This window comes from Sturnus vulgaris, chromosome Z (genome assembly GCF_052056855.1).
Source record: "Sturnus vulgaris isolate bStuVul1 chromosome Z, bStuVul1.hap1, whole genome shotgun sequence".
NCBI classification, from domain to species: Eukaryota; Metazoa; Chordata; class Aves; order Passeriformes; family Sturnidae; genus Sturnus; species Sturnus vulgaris.
The window spans coordinates 80,629,786-80,649,504 of record NC_142283.1 but is presented as its reverse complement, the minus strand read 5'-3'; the positions used below and the strand labels follow the sequence as shown (position 1 = coordinate 80,649,504).

At 46.5% G+C, this 19,719-nt stretch overlaps 1 protein-coding gene across 3 annotated transcripts in view; it reads right to left on the bottom strand.

The window, feature by feature from the left end:
- CTIF (cap binding complex dependent translation initiation factor) overlaps positions 1-19,719 on the bottom strand; it is a 145,911-nt gene that overhangs the window by 30,222 nt on the left and 95,970 nt on the right. For 2 of the 3 annotated variants that reach the window (XM_088157315.1, XM_014894885.2), the window contains exons 8-9: positions 12,370-12,811; positions 10,220-10,549 (exon numbers count right to left, since the gene is read on the bottom strand). In XM_088157315.1, coding sequence (XP_088013441.1) covers positions 10,220-10,549; positions 12,370-12,811 — 772 coding nt within the window. The remainder of the gene's footprint in view (positions 1-10,219; positions 10,550-12,369; positions 12,812-19,719) is intronic. The other variant, XM_014894883.2, reaches the window with a different exon arrangement.

Here is a 19,719-nt window from a genome sequence, read left to right as displayed (position 1 = left end):
GCCAGAGATGCTTGTTTTATCCTCTGTTTAATAAAAAAATAATATTTAGAGCAACATTAATTTTAAAAAAAAGGAAGCAAGAAAACTGGAGGAATTTATCACTGGGAGGGAAAAAGGAAGCACTGTTTTGGGAAGCTCAGTGAGGGGAGGAGAATGGAGAGACACCCACAATTGGCAGCACTGCTGATGCGACCAGAGGATGTGTCAAGGCAGGGCAACGTCCTCCAGCCAAGCATTGTTTGCTGCTGTCCCTAGGACTCAGATGCTGTGTTTTGAATCAGTTTCACGCCTGGCAAGCTGTAGCATAGGGACCTGAAGTAATTCTCAAGCCTCATTCCTCACTCCTCAAGTCTGTAGCTCCTCTGCTCCCAGGAACCACCAAAGCCACTTCCCACCATCATTTTCATTTTCTTGTTTAAATATGCGTAGCAGGAAAAGATGAGGCTGTGCAAAATTTACACCACAGGGGAGGCAAAAGGGATGTGGACTTTGTTGGTAGAAGCATTCACTCCTAAATCCAGATTCTGACAGATAGCTACACACCAAAATACCCTCCAAGGATAAAACCCTGAGCCTAAGCATGCCTAAGGGTGCTCAAGCTGCAGGTCCCATGGGACCATCCCTCTGGGTGCCACCACAGCAGTCAGGCTCACTTGGCTGGAAACTGAATCTGGTACAGAAACTTGTGATTCAGCTAGAAAACCTTAAAACAAGAGATTTCCTGCTGGTGAGCACAAGGGCATCCTCTGTATGCTACGGGCCTGTGTCCAAGTAAAGCCAGGGATGGGCAAAGCATGTTATCTCATTTTCCCCCTTTCCCAAGGAGAAAAAGAGGTGCTTCCCTTTCCAATATCCTTCTCCCCAAATCTCATCTTTGGGCTGATGCTGGTATATCCATCTGCCCTGGCCTTGGCACAGCAGGTGATGTCCCTGGCACCTGCTTCTCCAGGGTGCTCCTGTGTCAGCAGGATGCTTCACTCCCTAAAAAAATGACCAGGGGATGTGGGGTTTGTGAGATGAGTCCCAGGCAAGGTGATGCATCACAGGGTCCCAATGAGCCTCCAAAACTCCTGTCCCCAGATAAGGTGAAGGCAATCAGCTAAGAGCAGGGCTGGGCACAGCAGGGTGTCTGCATGTATGGGGAGCAGAGATGGTCCAACCCCACAGCATCCCAAAATCCCCACCTTGGGGTGGCTGTGGCAGCTTGAGCTGGACTTGGGCAGGAGCAGGCAGGAGCAGATGGTCTGTCAGGAGGGTGCCTTGGGCCAGCTGAGGCCCTGGGCTGACAGGAACATACTTCCACATCCCGTGGGTTTGAGCCTTTTGGGAGCAAACAAGAGTAGGAGCTGATGCCATTTCAGCCCGATTTGGAGAGATCTCAATACTGAAGTGTCCCTCTGCCCTTCCTCACCTCTCATCAATGGATAAATGGATTTTGAGACTTTTAAAAAAGATTAATTTCTGCTTTTTCTACCAGGACCCCCAGCATCCTCACCCACCAGCAATGTCTGGGGGCAGCCAGGAGCCCACCCCAGCAGGAGGCTGCTGCCTGGCTCTGTCCCAGGGCTGCAGGCAGGATGAAGGCAGGCTGAGCAGTCTGCAGTCTCCACCTAGAGCCCAGAACAGCCTCTGCTCCGTGCTTGAGCCCATGCACAGGGTGTGCACGGGTCCCACCACTCCAACTTCCCACTCTGAACTCAGATGTGCTTTCAGCAGGCAGCAGCAGCTCGGCCAGGGGTGCTCCTGACACTCTTGATCACCAACATGCACAAGCAAGAGGATGGAGCCTCTCTGATGGTCCCACCATCACTGGCAGATGCCCAGGGCATCCAGTGCCTGCAGAGACAATAAGACACCAAGTACCATCCCTGTGGTCCTATCATGTGCTTGGAGCATGGGATGGTCCCCACCACGGCTTTCAAATCTTGGCCTCTCCAAGGTGAAAAGAAGCCAGGAGAAACCACACATAAATTTATGGACTAAAGACAATGGCTATTTCTGCACAATACGTCTCAGCATTGCAAAGTATAAGGTATAAAACCTTACCAGCACATTGAATTAAAATGAAATATGTCAATCTTTATACTGGAAGGGATTATTTTTTAGAAAATTAGTCCTGCTTCCTATCAAACTCTCAAATGCACGATGCACTGATAGTTTAAACAAAACACCTTTCCTGTGCAGAGCCACGATTGTGGCTGCATTGGGCAGACTCTGGACCCCAGAGACCTGCAACAGCAGTGGGGACAATCCCTTTGGCATCCTCCTTGATGCCCACTGCTACGTCAGTGGCCCTGTGGCCACCTCCAGCTTCAGCTCAACATGATCCCCAAAACCCACCCCTGGGCTCAGACTGAGGACGGATGTGCAAACCCACTGCTTGTTTCATTTAGGGTCTGGCTCAACTATTCCCAGCTCCTAGTGCTCGTGTGGCACAGCTCCAGTCCCCATCCCCTCCTTCCTATCAGTGCAAAAGTGCCCAAATTTTTTTTTGCACTCCGTTAAAACCTGACATCTTGGGCTCCATTAACCCCTTCCTCACCTCACCACCACCCTCCAGGGAGGTGCTGACCCCCACCCCATTCCCTTTCCACGGAAAGGCTGCAGAGGAGCCGGGCTGTTCCTACATCCCCCGTTCCGCTTGGGACAAGTGGCAAGTTCAAAGCATGCAGCCGGACATTCAATCCAGGGCTCTCCAGTAACTCCCAGCCCCGCACAGGATCCGTGTGCCAGCGGCTCCTGGAGCCTCCCGTGGCCAAGCCCAGCGCTGTTACTACGGCCAGGCAGACACGGCTTGGCCGGGCTCGGGGTAAAAGCAGGGCCAGCTCGAATTGATGCCCAGCCCTGCCCTTCACCTGCCGGCACAGGCAGGCTGCCAGCCCGCTCCCCGGGCTCCCTCTCCTGCCTGCTGCCGACACTTGCACGGGGTGTGTTTGGCCCCGGATGACTAAAGAAGGGAAAAAAAAAACCCCATACCATAGTAAAAAAAAAAAAACAACAACAAAAAAACCAACCAAACCAAAACCACCCAAAAAAACCACCCAAAAAACCCCCAAAACTAAACACTAACATTTTAAGTTATATAATGCTAATATATGTCATTAGCAAATATATATATAAATATTATAAATATGAATAATTAACATACATGCAATAAGCATATCTATTAACATATGAGCAAAATAAGAAGTGATTGAATACGGGAATCAAGTGATTAAAATGGTACTATAATACATAATAAAAATAATAAATACACTGCAAAAAATTGGAGAAAGTCTCCAGAGACACATATGCGGGCAAAAAACAGGGAATGTGTCTCCTTTCCACTATTTTTCTCCATGCTTAAGAGCAGGAGGATGCAGCAGCTGGGGATACTCCTCGGAGCCACCCACGGGGCTGCATTCCCCGTGCCCCTTCAAGCACTACATAGATATATGAGTGTGCACAAATTTAGAACTGCCTTTGAATTGCCTGGGCGTATAGAAAATAAATCTCTTCAAAGCTACACAAAGCTTTTGCTGGGGAGTCCCAGAGTGATTTACAAAAGCAGGGCGGTTTGATGTTTATCAATATCAGAAACGTAAGGGAAGAAAGGTTTCCAAGCTCTGCAAGTTACTGCAAACTCCTAAATGAAGGTGTCTACACAAGGGCAGCATCATTTGTTATTTCTATGCCTGTGCTGGGCTCCTGAGGAGCTGGCATCCATTCTGAGGTTCACCACCAATATGTTCCTCATTTGCACAGATAGCAATGGAGAGCAGCTTGAGCCAAGGAGGCTTTTCCCATCGAATCTCCACCTCACCAAACACCTCTGGAGGAGAAACCAAAGGCTGCAATGTTGGCTCATGTGCAGGTCTCAGATGTAGTGCTGCACTGTAGAGCTTAGCTTACTGATGTGGCACATGAGCACACTCTTGTAGGGCTTTAGAATCTGCTCCAGAGGCATTGGGACTTCTTTTCCACATCTCTCAGTGAAGCAAACTCTCTGATGTCTGCTGGGTAATGCCCTTTCAGAGACAAGTGGTACCACTCTGTTTTATGTGCACAGATTGAACCATGCGTGATTAAATTATGTTAAAAACGGCCACAGAAAGAGGACTGATGGGTTTTTGCAGTCAGTGCTGGACATGGTGTACAGGTCAGATACTCGTCAGCCACACTTGGATCCTCCTGCCTCCACTACTGCCAAACCACAAACTGTGCCTCACCAATAATCATGTTGAGAAGGAAAAAACCAAAAAAATCTGCCTTTCAGCATTAACCATTAATATATTACTTAGAATAACGCAGAACATCATAGAACCTTCAGGGTTGGGAAACACTTCTATGATCATCAAGTCCAAACAACTTCCATGTCCCAGCTCCCAAAGTATCCACCCAGGGTCCCTCATTGCAACTTAAAGCCCTACAATGCTGAAAGGGCTGCTACCACTGGGAGGTTGTTTGATCAGACTGGAAAGGCTACAGGACAGGAAGAACTTCAGCTCATTTCTCCCAAATCCTCATGCTCAGCTTGGCAAAAACTTCACACTGCACTCACATTTACTAAAGAGAATCACTCAGTTCTCCAGTACCTTATATCTACATCCCCAGAAATGCATCAACCTAAATCCTCCTCTTCCATCACCCACCTGGGATGACAGCAATGTATTTTTGGCCACTTTCCTGCTTGAGCCCCTCTATAAATGGTCACACCAATCATCTCAAACCCAACCAAGGTCACTGAGACTGAAGTGAAACCTCTGCCAAAACCCACACTATTTATCTCAAGGGTTTAGAGGGAAAGGGTCTGGAGGAGAAGCCATACAAAGAGGGGCTGAGGGCACTTGGTTTATTCAGCCTGGAGAAGAGACTGAGGGGAGACTCACTGCAGTTACAACTTCGTTGTAATGTGCAGAGAAGGGTCAGGCACTGATCTCTGCTCTGTGTGACCAGGGGCAGGACACAGGGAATGGCTGGAGCTGTGCCAGGGAGGGTTAGGTTGGATATCAGGAAAAGGCTCTTCCCCCAAAAGGTGCTGGAGCATGGGCCCAAAGCTGCCAGAGCTCCAGGAGCATTTGGACAATGCTCCAATGGGACTGTTGGGGTGTCTGTGCAGGGTTGGGGGTTGGAGTCTATGATCCTTGTGGGTACCTTCTGGCTCAGGATGTTCTGTGTTTCTATTAAGTTTCTACATCCAAACCCAAGCACACACTGAACCAAGGAAGGGCCATTTCTGGGGCATCAAGAGGTTGCTGTAAGATGATGAAGAAACCCTGCGTGGGTGTGCAACTGAGTTTGCCATTGGGAATGTATCAGGATGTGCAACAGCATGTGCAGTAGGGTAGGCAATAAGGCAAGCCATAGCATTTGGTGTGCAACAGGGGAGGCATTAGGCTGTGCAAAAGGGTATTCATTAGGGCATGCCATAGAGAATGCATCAGGATATACCATAGAGTATTCAGTAGGGTATGCCACAGGGTATCCCACAGGATATACAGTAAGGTAAATGATAAGGCATACATTTGGATGTGCAACAGGGTAGGCATTAGGGTGTGCAATAGGATGTGTATTAGGGAATGCATTAGGATATACCATAAGGAATGCTTTAGCATATACTATAGAGTATGCACTAGGGTATACCATAGGGTATGCCATTGGGAATGCATTAGGGTATGTAATAGGGTATGCATTAGGATGTACCATAGGATATGCCATGGGAAGTGCATTAGGGTATGCAATAGGGTATGCATTAGGATGTACCATAGGATATGCCATGGGAAGTGCGTTAGGCTCCACCACAAGATATCCACCAGGGAATGCCACAGGGTATCCAACAGGATATGCACTAGGGTACACCACTGAGTATGCATTAGGATATAAATTTTGGGATGCATTAGGGTGTGCAGCAGGGTATGCCACAGAGTATCCTATGACGTATCGAATGCAGTGTGCCTTAGGGTATGCATTAGGGTGTGAAATGGGATATACATTAGGGTATGCCACAGGGTATCCAACGGGGCACGTAGCAGGGTAAGCCACAGGGCATCCAGCAGAACCAGCCCTTCTCCTCTGGCACCAAGGCAGCTCCATGTGCAGGGATGTACCAGGCACTGGCTCTGGCAGCAGGCCAGTGGGTTCTGCTGCTCTATGTCGGGATGTTCATTGCGTGGTTTTCAGGGTTTTTTTAAATTATTATTAAAAGAAGGTATCAGCCTTCTGTTTGATGTGCTGTTGGCCATGGTTGCCAAGGGGAGCAGTGTACAATTACAGCCACAGTGATGTCCACTCTAATAATACACTTGGCTCTGCATAGCTCAGATGCAGACACAGCTCTGCTATAAAGAGCACGGTTGTTCCAGCAGAGGAGTACTCCAACTTATGTTACATGTGAAGGGTTTGTGGCACATTGCTTAACACCCCCCACACTGGAAAAAAAAAAAAAAAAAGCCTGGGCATGCCAGTGAGTGAAACTATGACAAGCAAAAACCTCTCAAAGGAGAATTACTTTCAATGTATTAAGAAGGTATTTCTAGAGGCATGAAGAACTTGTGTGTGTGTCCACTAAGATGTTCTTTCATGTCCCCAGACATCCAAGCTCCCTGGACCCAGCTCGCTGAGGTCCATCCCAAGGGCTCACACAGATCAAAAGCACTATTGCTACCAAAAGACTAAACCAAACTCAATGAGGAGAACATCAAACCTAAGTCACAGAACCACAGCTATGTTTAGGTTGGAAAAGCCTTCTAAGATCATCAAGTCCAACCATTCCCTCAGCACTGCCCAGACCACCACTGACCCATGTCCCCAGGTGCCACATCTGCACAGTTTTTAAATCCCTGCAGGAATAGTGTCTCCATCACTTGCTTGGGCAGCCTGTGCCAGGGCTGGACAGCTCAGATGCCAAATGATCCCCCCAGTGCCAAGCTCCCACATGGCAGCTCTACCAGCTGTCCACCCCATGGCTCCCCTTTCCACATCTCTTTTCCTGAGAGGTTGGCAGCACCCAAATTCAACTCAGCCAAGATTCTGGAACAAAACATGGAGTGAAGGATAAATTCAAACCAGGGTTTTACTGATGGATCCCCTTAGAGGATGAAGTGCACCATGTTGGCTGTAAGGAAGCTCTTCAGAGGAGCTGCTGGCAGGGAGGGGGATGATGTTACAACACTCCCTTGCTGCAGCATTGGCATCTCTTTTGGGATCAAAACAAGTACCCTGAAACAAGCATGTACAACACTTGAGCATGAGCACCTTGTCAACAGTTGAAAATAGAAGAGAAGCCACGTTAAAGAAACAGTTTACTGCCTATTTTGCAGGAAAAAAACCCCACCCTTGCTGTTTGCTTTAAGGTCCAGCAGGGTACAAGAATGCTTTCTACAGGTATAGGGATGCTGTCTATAGGTACGACCAAGGCACCTCAATGGCTTCATGCACCAATTCCTGAGGTCCTCTGGTGGGGGTGAGCCGTTGCCATCGCAGTCCCGAGGGAAAGGGACAAACAAGCCCCTACAAAACAGGAGCATCTGCCGGCAGCAGATGGGGGGGCGAGCGGAGCAGCCCCAGGCGCCAGCAGCATGGGGAGGGATCACGCTGATCCCGATTTATCACACCCCGGCACAGTAATTCCCCAGCTCGCCGGTGCCCAGCAAGCCGAGCTCCTTACGTCCGGGGATCAGATTAGTCTGAAAGGTGCTAGAGAGACACAAATCCTGCTCTGCGGCAAGCGTTTTATTAAAGGTTTATTTTTCTTTCCTAATCGACGGTAAATTGTCTAAAAATGGCTGATGGAAAAATGTCTGATGGTGGAAGGGCCAGGACTCTAGCTGGGTAATGTCCTGTCATCAATCATATAAAAATATTATTATAACATATGGAGATATATATATGTGTGTATATATATGTGCATATATAGGGATATATAATAATTTATATCAATCTATAATATATCATACATTAATAGGATACTCACATAACTCTGTGACATGACATAATATCCAATATGCCTTATTAATACTGATAACACATTGTATCAGTTCCAACATACCATATTGATAATCAACATCCTTTTTTCACACCAACGCAGCTGCAATGACACTTTCATGCCTCATACCTAGCTCTGTCTCCAGTCACGGCTATCAAACCTGAATACCTCAAAATATTCTTGGTCTAGGGCTTGACGGAAGTATTCATGAATCAGTTTGAGTGCATCTGATTGTTTCATTTGGAAAACGAGACAGTGCTTGGAGAAAGTCAAAATCCTTTGCTATCAGAAAGGAAATGCTAAATTATTTAATTTCACACAACACTTTGCTTTTGACCTGTAGTCATCTGTCACCTTTTGCCCCATCAAGACATTTATAAAAGATGTGCAGCTTGGGGCTGAACAAATCCCTTTAGCATATTTCTCTGTGCCTCAGCACATGAACTCAGTCACCCGCACACCCTGCTCCCTCTTTGCACTTCATTCCTCCCCACAATGCTCCCATCACAGTGTGACTGGCTACACACTCCTGGGAAGCACTTTGAGTCTCTCTGGAGATAGGAGATATATTATTTATCCTGCATTCATGCTGTGAAGAGCTGAATGGGAAGCCACTCAGTCTTGCACAGGATGCTGCAGTATAAATCAGTTTACTGGGTCTGTTCGCATGGGTGGAATTGCTCGGGCAAGAGAATAAAGCAAACTGGAAGCATCCTCCCTAACCCAGGACTGCCATCAGCATCAATTGTGGGCTAACACCCTGCTGCTCCCTGGCCATCATTCCTGGTTTTTATTCCGGATTTCTTAGATCACTCAGCCTAACAGCAAAAGATGCAAGAGTGACCTGGTATGAGAAGAATGGGATGCACAGCAGGTTTAGAGCTTTCTCCAGCCCCTTGCTGCTAATTCTGGGACTGATTCTGTCTGCAATTTCCTTCATTCTGATTAATAATCCCTTTGGAAATACTCATCTGGAAAAAAATCACCACCTGGTACAGGTAATGGGCAGATGTGAATGCTGGCCAAGGGCCTTGCAGGGGGGAGTGGGCATGGGGAGAGATGCTGTGTTTGACATGCATGCAGAGCAACGAGAGAAGCAAACCTGGACCAGGCCCTGTGCAGAACTTCTGGATATGGATTTTCACCTTTTCATTTCACTCTTTATTTCCCTGCTTGCTGTGCTGCCCCAAAGCCAACTCAATGTATAGGCAGCCAGCCACAGCATCCAAGAGAGCATATCCAACAAGACCAGCAAGAAGAACAAAAAGATGAGTCAAAAACTGGAGTGGTGCTGAGCAACATTGTATGGATAGCAGAGAAATGAAACGTGAGCTCTGCATGTCCCACAGATGACACCTATGTGTGAGGGAACAGCCCATGGAAATTCACCTTACATTAAGGATGGAAATTCGTGGTTTCAACTCTGTCTCCAGAGGCAGAAAATTGGAGGTGCATGTGACACCCTTCCAGAAAACAACTGCCCTCTCTGATGATGGCACTGCAGTAAAATACACTCCTCTCAGCAGACTATGGGCAGTTGAGGACAGCCCTTTCTTCTTATCATCCAACATTATTATAGAATCGTCCAGGCTGAAAAAGATCTCCAAGACCACCAAGTCCAATCATTAACCTCACGGACCAGTTATCAGAGCTGCTGCTTTTTCCTCCCCTCTGTAAATTTGCTGTCAGTGGTGATTTCAGAGCAGAACAACCAACCAGCTGTTCACATACCAATAAACGAGTCACTCAGAATAGTGAGAAAATATGCAATTACTTCAGTTTTGTTTGCAATCAGAAACCAGAATCAAGCCCTTCAGCCAGGTGATACAGCCAAAAGCCTGCTCAGGGACCATCCTGGTATCTAAGACCACAGGGGACTTCTCTTGGTGCCACTGGTGCTGAGATGGCCTCTCCATCTAACAGCCTACACTGAAAGAACCCTCCCAGTTAACCTCTTTCCATGCCTTGGGGATGCTGCCTCAAGCAACTGACCCATTACTCAGACAGGCCGTCGTGTGAAATGCCACAGGTCCATGTAGAGTTCATGAAATGAGATTGAAGAGTACCTTGATAATGCCCTCAGTGTCACATTATCTATGATAATCATTAAATATGTGCACAGACGAACCAACAGGTGCAACTTGGACTCATCGGCTGGGTTCAAAAGGAATTTGTTAACAGCTCAGCTCCAAATACATGGTAAGACCAATTGAGATGATGCCACAGGTATCTGAACAACCAACTTCATCTCATTACCTGCAGCATGTTGAGGAGCAGACTCCGGAATTTGGTTCCTTCCACCATGAAGAGGGCCATTTTGTCACAGAGCTTGGCTGCTGTGGAAGCAAAGCTGCGGTCTGTCACAGCTTTCTGGTAGATGGTTTTGACTATCTCCCCCAACATCTCCTCAGAGTTGGTGGAGTTTTGGGCCTCCTCCATGAAGGTGGTGAGCTTGGAGTCAACGTCACTGCTGTTGTTCCTCATGCTGTTGAGAATTTCAATTAATTTGTCCATTTTATTCTTTTCAGGGTCGGTGGTTTCCACCGTGACTTCGTCCTGGTCCGTGAAAAGGGAAAGACAAGGCGTCTGTTACACAAGGAAAAAACAGATATATCAGCCCATGTCCTTGCACAAAGAGCAAAAAGGGAAGGGGATTGGGAGGACATAAACAGAAAGAGAAAAGACAAAGCATCTTTTAGTGGCACAGTGTTATAACCTCAGCATTGGAAAGCACAAGCGCATGCATCTTGCCCCAGAAATGTCCCCTTTCTCCATTTCCCACACCCCTCAATCCCAAAGTCCTGTGCCTCAACTCAGGGAAAACATGTGCTTGCGGGTCCTGAGCCAGGATGCCAAAGTCTGATCATCTCTGACTGCCTTTGGCATCAGTTTCTGGTGTCTGTGACATCATGATAATGGACATTGTTTTGCTTCTCTTTAGAAATTGCACTGATGTTTGCAAAATCTTGTGGGACAACAGTCCCACAAAAATATATATATTTTAATATAAAAGATATAAATATTTAGATCTATTACATAGATCTAAATATAAATATATTTTAAATATATCTATAATGATGTAAATTGAGATCAAAGAAATCACATGATCCCATCATTCAAAAGACTCTTGACTTTTCCATCTCTTGCCTGTTACACTTTTCACTTCCCATCATGATCACAGAAATTATTGCTTCTTTGCAAATGTTATTAATTTTATTATGCATTTGCTCCTTTTTCCCCAGTGTCAGGCATGCATCCTGGTTGTTCTGGTCTGCTCTCTCCTACCCCTCCAGCTCAATCTTATACAACACAAACCTGTAGCAATTTTTTGGACAAACCCAACCCTTAAGGGAGTTGTCCAAACTGCCCATCAGCTAGTTGTGTTGATAACACCCACCCAAGAATGGGTCCTGATGAGATTTTTATTCTTGCAAGACTCCAAATTTCTGAGAAGACCATTAAAATGAATACTCTGAAAGTCTCTACTATACTTCCATTGCTTTAAAGAGCATAAAAATAACTAACAAAATCTCTTACGCCCCCTCATGCCACATCCAGAAATAGTAAATGCTCATGCATTCAAAGGTATACATTTCCAACATGCACTCCCATGGAATTGTATATGTTCAGGTTATTTTTGCTCTGTATTTTGGAAATCTCATTAGAGATAACCCCATGGATGCTTTTTACAGTCTGACAAAAGAATCTCAAGAGAAAGAATCTGAGTTTCATAGGGGGCAAATGCAGATATCATCTCCAAATTCCTCAGAAATCTGTGGCTGAATATTGTTTCCAAAAAGGATTTCTCCTCTGTCAGTTGCATGCAATACTTTTGTTATTGTTGGGTTGTTGGAAGGAAGAGGGGAGATAAGGGCATTTCAATTCATTGCAGAGATAAATGGATATCAGCTTTAAAGCAGCAGAGTCCAACTATTCAGCACTCAAGAGTCAAAGTTTGGGATTTAGCTCTGTAGTTGCTGAAACAAACTACCTTTTTTAGATTTTTTTTTTTGCAAAGTGACTGAGCTCTTCAGACCAGGATGGAGCTCATGTGTGCATTAACCTTTCCCCATGGAAAAGGGGAGAGTTCCCAGTCGCTGGAGAACTCAAGCTGGTAGCAATCTCAACCAAGAAGTCAAGCTCAGAGCCTGAATTCTTTCAATAAAACACCTCCTGAAGAAGCACAAAGACACCTCAAGAGAAGTGCTGACAAAGCTCAGAGCCTGAATTCTTTCAATAAAACACCTCCTGAAGAAGCACAAAGACACCTCAAGAGAAGTGCCGACACTGGGAGATTAAGACAAGTTGGGAGCATTGATGGAAAGGTCCTTTGAGCCCACTCCACCCTTTGTATGGAGAATGGCCAACAGCCAGACTCTCAGAAAGAAAAACCCAAGAGAGAATACCTTTTCTTTTAGCCTCCTCCTCAGCCTGTCTTTAGAGGACTGAAGCAAGTTGATCTTGGGCCGGTCCCCAGCGCGCTCGTGGGCGCCGTCTTTCCGCTTGGTCTCCGGCTCGGGGGTGCCCTGCTGGGATTGCTTCTCCACGGCCTCGGGGCCCCGCGGAGCCTCCGCGGGGACGTGCGCCGTGCACACGGAGCTGTCCTCGATTTTCAGATTCTCAGTCTCTTTGGCGTTTCTGTGCGTTTCTTTGTCGTTGGGAGAGTGCTTCTGGTTGTGGTGCCATCTCCGGTTCTGGCTGTAGCCGTGGTGGCCCGTCCTGCCCGAGGAGTGAGGGGCCTGGCCTCCTTGGTAGAGTTTCTGGTGGTCCCTGTTATGCTTGGTGCCACCCTGCTGATGATCTGCGTGCTGCTGAGACTTGTTCCCGCTGGGAAGTCTCTGCTGTCGCCTGGAAAGTCAAAGAAAGTCAATGAAAAGCCAGCTGGTCACAGGAAATAGGTTTTTAATTCCTGTTAGCTGGAAACCAAATAGGTTTTTTGGTTCGGTTGTTTTGGTTGGTTGGTTGTTTTTTTGTTTTGCAAACTGAATGACAGGGAATTAAAAAAAAAAAAATTGGAAGAAAGTGAAAGGAAGTTCACCCATTCCTTCATGATTCTGTTGGACCAACACATCTGTTTCACCAAACAGCTTGGCCCTTGGCAGGGGACCACAAAAGGAGAGGCAATATCTTGTCATCTAACAACTCATGCCTCTAAATTTCTTTCAGTGACAGTCATATTTCAGCTGAAAGTTTTTGTGAAGTTGGACACCCGACTTTGGTTCCCAGGAAAAATTTTCCCAGGTTTTTGTGTTAAATTCTCTCAAGTTTCTGTGTTAAAGTGTCCCAGGTTTCTGCGTTACTTCCACACAAACCAGGAAAGACAGCAGCAGCAAGTGAGACAGGCAAGAAATGCCAGATTTTTTTTTTCTGAAGGCTTTAGAGCTCCTGATACACCTGGTCTACAGCACCACTTTCTCCTCCTGCCTGCCAACACGGCACTGCTGCATGGGTTTGCAGTGAGCTATTTTAAGTGTATCAGGAATTTCTAAGTGGAAAAAAAAAAACCTAAAAAGCAAGATACTAAGTAAACTGGTAATCTGCCCACACCAAATGGTTGTGTTGGCCTTATTTTACACATATCCTTCAGCACTGCTGCACCAGGACAGGACACACACACGGATGAAAAGAGGATCATACTTGGCTCTGGCAGCATGGAGAACATGGCATCCAGGACCCACAGCCTCCAGAGAGAGGCCTATGCCTACAGAGCTCCAAATGGGTAACGTGGAAATCCAACAGCCACAAAGAGGAGGAATTGCCCCCAAAGGGTCTACTCAAGAGACTACAACACCTCGGAAAGAGTGAGCAAGCCCCTGAGTGCTGGCCGTAAAGGGCAGTCTAGATGGCAAATCCCCAAAAAAACAAGAGTTGAATGGAAGAAATGCTTTGGCAGTCTCAGGCATCTCAGATTTCCAAACAGGCTGCAGCGTGGTTGTCCCCAGCGGAGAAGGCAGAGTTGGAATGCCATGATCCAGGATGCACCTAAGATGGAGATGGTCCTGGCACTGGCTGCTGAAGATCCAGGGCTGGATCTTCACCAGGGTTACCCTAAGCATGCTGGCATCCCCTGCCTTCTGCCTCTTTGATATTGGTCTTGGCTCTGAGAGCCTGTGGGATGTTTTAATGCCCAGCTCTTTACAAGGCTGCTGGGAGCAGTGCTTGAGGGTGACACACGACATCTCCCCAGTATCAGCCCTAAAAACAAGGAAACAACTTTGAGAGCTGTGGTGACCACAGTGGTTTGCCTCCATACTGGTTTTGTAGTCATGATAAAACCCCTGGTCAGTCTCATCCCTTATCCCAAACCCCCACCCCAAGCTGGATGAATAGCAGTGTTTACTCTAAACCCATCCCACAGCAATTAGTTTTATTTTCATCACTGGCACTGCTCAGCTAAGGGCGCTCGGATGAAGGAAGCAGCCATTCACAAATACATTTCAATGGTCAGCAGTCTCCAACCCTGCCTGCCAAAGCCATCTGCCCACGGAATCTGTATTCCTTGGCATCCCCAGGAGTCAAAACCTGTTTCTGAGGCCAACTGGCTTTTAACCATAAAGAGTGAGAGCTTGTGTTTAACAAATGCAGGACGAAGAGGCTTGCTCATGGCACTGGAAGGAATTCGTGTTTACTCTCAGACCACCAGATCCGGTTTCTGAGATATTCAGTGTGTGGTTTTTGGTTCTGTTTTTTCTTTCTTTTTTTTTTCTCTCTTACAAACTGAATGGCAGGGAATTAAAAAAAAAAAAAAAAAAAAAAAAGGAAAAGAAAAAAAAGGAGATGGGAAAAGCTTTCCTGTTTGTTGGAGCCTACGAGCATTTTATGAGTACAGATTCTCCACATCAAGTTTTCCTGGCATTTCTTTGTTTCCTCTCAGTAATGCAATCACACAAACCACTTTGTAAAGAGCAATGCTTATTAAAAGGGGAATGTCAAAATAAAAGTTAGGTAAAAATCTTATCTGGTACTAAACTCTCACAGGCCCAAGTGTACATGAGTTTTGCTTTCTGTGATTTTGCTCTTCCTTCAGACATCTGAGTTTAACTGTTTGGTTGCACTTCAAGTCTTGGCTCATAAGCAAGTCAGCCTGCAACTTTATTTAATTTGTGAATATTGTACAGAAATGAGAGAAATTGCACAGACATGGCTATAATTTCAGAAGAAAGGGAAAATGCCTGGAAATGAGCTGGGAACCAAAGTTGGCCATCAATTCCTGCAAGAAATGCATGCAGAGGCATTTTTTTCTATAGACATGATGATACTATAAACCAAATCCTTCATGTTTAAGGGCTATGAATGAAAGAAAGGTTTAAGATTAAAAAAACACCTAGTTAAGCCAATGTGGAATGTGCAAGATTGTTCTTTTTGGGGCTGTTGCAATAGGATGGGGGAGAACAGGCAGCCCTGCCCCTCCACAGGACAGCTAAAAGGTGATGTCCCCATGGCAAGGGGCAGAGCAAACACAGACCAAAGCTCTGCAGTTACTGGCCAAAGGGTGGAAAACACCAGCGTTAAACAAAAGTTTTGGGGAAAAAAAATGCATGATATAAAAGGCAAAGGAAGGAGAATGGCAAACAAGGAGCAATGTCTGTGACTTGGCAGCAGTCAGGGGTCTAGACAATCATCCAGCATTCAGGCAAAGACTCGTTGTGTGCTTTTATCTTCCCAACACCCCAGTGAAGAAGAAAAGCCAAGAAGAAATAGGATCTGCAGGGAAGAAGAGCCAAAGCAGGGTGAACAGGGCTCACATCATAAAACTTTCTTGCCTGCACAGCATCTCAAAGCCTGGGAGGCTGGGACAACCCATGCTTGCTCTCAGGTGACACTGAGGTGCTGGGAACACAGAGTGCCCCAGGAAAGGACAAAACGGGGACCTGGGTGTCCTGCCACACTCCCACTGTGTGTTGTTGGAAACAAACTCGTGCTTGTTCAAAGGCAGCACTGTAGGTGCTCAGACGGCAGCTTAAGGTGATGTCCCAAGATGGTGACTTGGGGCAACGTGCCAAGCCCAGGAAATCAGGCCAGGGAAGCACCCAAATGCACCTCCCAACCCAGGCTTTTACAAGAATTCACCCCAGAAAAATGCTGCAGTTACTGGGAAATCCTTCCTCTGTCCCCCTCTGCTCATTCTTAGCCCTAAGGATGCAGTGCCTTGTAGGGAACCATAATTCAGCTACAAGAAAAAGCATCTGGACAGTACAATGGTTTCTTATCTCTTGACTCCATTTAACATTAAATAACTATTTTCACTTCAAAGGCCAAATTCCAATTCAGTTCAAAACTCCCCCTGACTTCAGTGGGATTTGGCCACCAGACAAAATGGAAACTAAAGAGACGTTGAGAGTCACAAAGAAATTGCAAAAGTACTAAAAACCAAGGGGAGACAGTCAGGGCTGCCAAGCTGGAAATAGGATGGTATTGCTTCTGCTATTGTTTCTCCACCCATTTTTTTATTTAATTAACTAAATGAGATACCTTTCAACAGAATTTAGATCCGACAAATGTCTGTTCTGTAGGAGAAGCCTACGCAAACAAATCTAAGGCTTCAGCTGTCTCAGTGATTACCAGCCTACGTGCTCAGAAATACATGATTCCTGCTAGTTTTTACTACATCATTTACTCCCAAAGAAAGGAGCAGGAAGGCACAAGTCTGGGGAAAATAGCTCGAGACATGTGGACAGCTGTGGTCTAAAACACAGTTGCTCTGTCCTGTCAGCCTTGCCCATATCCCCATGAGTGAGATGAGTCTTTGGAGAGCCCCCACCGTTTGTCTGGCATGTGGGGAGCTGGAGAACAACGCAGGGCTGCATTCTCATGGTGGCTGCACAGAGATCTGGGTAAGCAAGTCCTACAAACACTGAGAGGTGAGGAGTCACATTAGAGCACTGTTCCCATGAGGGGCAGCTCAGGGAGCTCAGGTGGCTCACCCTGGAGAAAAGGAGGCTCAGGAGGGACCTTCTGGCCCTGACAGGAGGATGCAGCCAGGTGGCTGTTGGGCTCTTTTCTCAGGGAACAAGGGACAGGACAAGAGGAGATGGCCTCAAGCTGTGGCAGGTGAGGTTTAGATTGGATCTTGGGAAAATTCCTTAATTGAAAGGGATGTCACACCCTGGCACAGCTGCCCAGGGCAGTGGTGGAGTCCCCATCCCTGGAGAGATTTGAAAGCTGTGTGGATGTGGCATTTGAGATGTGGGTCAGTGGTGGCACTGGCAGTGCTGGGGGAATCTTACCATCTTAGTCTTGATGGTCTAAGAGGTCTCTTCCCACCTAAACAATTCTGAGATTCTATACATTTCCAGTGGCACCTAAGACATTTACCCCATGATGGAGAGCACCTTGTAAGGCCAAATAGACTGAAATCCCATCCTGGGACTGAGGGATCAGGTTTCTGCACATGCTGGTTCCTGCCTGTGGGGAATCTGCCTGAATATTTGTTTTCAACCTCAGCCAACTTTCCCCACAGCCACAAACCCTCCAGGACACCATAAGCTCCTTTCAGAGCAGAAATTCTGATTTAGTCCTGCTTTTGTGCAGAGCAGAATACCTGGTGGGCACAGCCAGGGCCATCCAGTTATTAACAAATAATATGGACTTGCAGACACCCAGGCAAGAGGTTGAGAATGAAGAGTGGTGCCAACGTCAAACCTCCTCCATCCCTTGCATCCTTCTGGTGCTTGAATGAACACACTCCTCACTGCATTTGACAGACAGTAAGTTTCTCTGCACCCTTTTGTCTGCTTGGGCAGGGTCTCATCTCTGTGTGAGGACCAGGAACATAATGCTAAGCCTTGGAAGTATCTCATGATCAGCCTTGCTATTATAACCTGCCTGCAACTAATTAGCAACCGTTGTTGCAAGGGATGGATTAAGATCACAGAGGCACAGAATGGTTTGGCTTGGAAGGGACCTTAAAAACCATTCAGTTCCACCTCCCTGCCATGGACACGGACACCTTCCACTACATCAGGGTGCTCCAATCCCTGTCCAGCCCGGCCTGGAACACTTCCAGGATCTGCACAGGAATGGGACCTTCCATTTCCATGACGACCTCAGATCCCTTTTATCCATGAAACCCCGCAAGGCTGGGGGAGCAGAGCATCCCCAAGGAACTCAGCAGCTGCTTCTGCAAATAGAAGACTGGTGGGGCTCACCCTGTGGGATGTCAGGCCTCCACTCTCACCTTCTTTCTGAAAATCTCAACACAATCTTCCACTGAGGGAGGGAAAGTAAAAAGAAATCTCTGAGAATCACCTCCAAAAGAATAAAATTCTATGTGCTATGGGGTACGTGGGTTATTCCTGGAAATTCCTTCAGGAAACTCAGCCTGAAGAGGGAAAGGGCAGGAAGAAGCAAAATCCTCTGAAACATCCCCTGAATAAACTCATGTCTCCAGGCCCAGTCTTTCTGAACTAAGCATATTCCAGACAGACCACAAACAACTGGACTGGTATCCTGAAGCAGGAACTGCTGGAGAGATTTGGGCATGGCAGTACTGCTATGGTCAGAAACAGCCATCATCACTGGCTTTGAGCATTTAAGAGATGTTGTGGTCCAAACTGGAGGGACTGAAGGATCCCAGTTAGAACCTGGTGAATTTTATAGCATCTAAAACTGGTACCAAGAGGTCTGGGGAATATTGTTATTATAATGAAGGAAAAGGCCTGAATTTCTATTTTAAAGGCCTAACTTCCCCAGGAAGTACTCTTCAGCAAGCCCAGCTCCATTAAAGGCACTCTGATGTTTCACGTGCATGGATAATGATAACTCAGTACTGCTTTGATGCAGGGTGTATCACAGCCCAGCCCTGGCCATTTTCTATCCTTGTTATGGCTGAGAATGGGAAACACTCAAATAAGCTTGACAGTTCCACACAATTTAATCAAAAACCTCAAAACCCCACAGAAAGCAATAACCACCAGCTTCAAGTATGAAGAACACAGGATTTGTGTTGTGTTTTCCCTTTGGCTTTCTCTCTCAGACTGGTTTCACTTGGCTCCAGTTTCATTTTTGTTTGCATTTTTCTCAGATGAGAAGGGAACAAGATGTCATGTTCACTCCTGAAAACAAAAATGAAATTATTCACACTTCTTTCACGCCTTTCTGTCACCAGGGGTAGAGACCACCCCAACTGCTAGACTGAGCCCACGTCATCTGGACAGACACGGTATCTTGGAAGTGTAGAAAGTCCACCTGTCAAAATGGTGGTGATCAAGATTTAAAACCATCTTTGAACCGCTGAGATGAAGTGCATACTTCAAGTCTTACATGTATGCATCTTTAAAAACATACAATGAAAGCCAGAAGACAAGCACAGCCAACAAAAACAACACTGTGAGGGGAGAGATGTTTGTGATGAGGCTCAGAGTCTCTGGCTGCTGGGAAAAGCGTTATGAAACCCTCATGTAAGTTGCCTCCATGGGCACAGTGCTCTCTGCCACCACCTTGGTCCTGAGGTGCAATCACTGCTGACAACCCTTCCTTTGGCCTGGACACCACAGCTGCCCTTGTTTGCTAAGGATGATCTTGTTTAGTCCTCTAGGGCATAATTAAACTCACTATAAACCAACGTAGTAGCACTGATTTTCACGATGATGGTTATAAAACACCGGCACAGGTTGCTCAGAGAGCTGGTGGATGCTCTACCCCAAGAAAAGTTCAAGGCAGGTTGGACAGGGCTCTGAGCAACCATGGTCTAATGAAAGATGTCCCTAACCATGGCAGGGGATGGGACTGGATGAGCTTTTAAGGTCCCTTTGAAC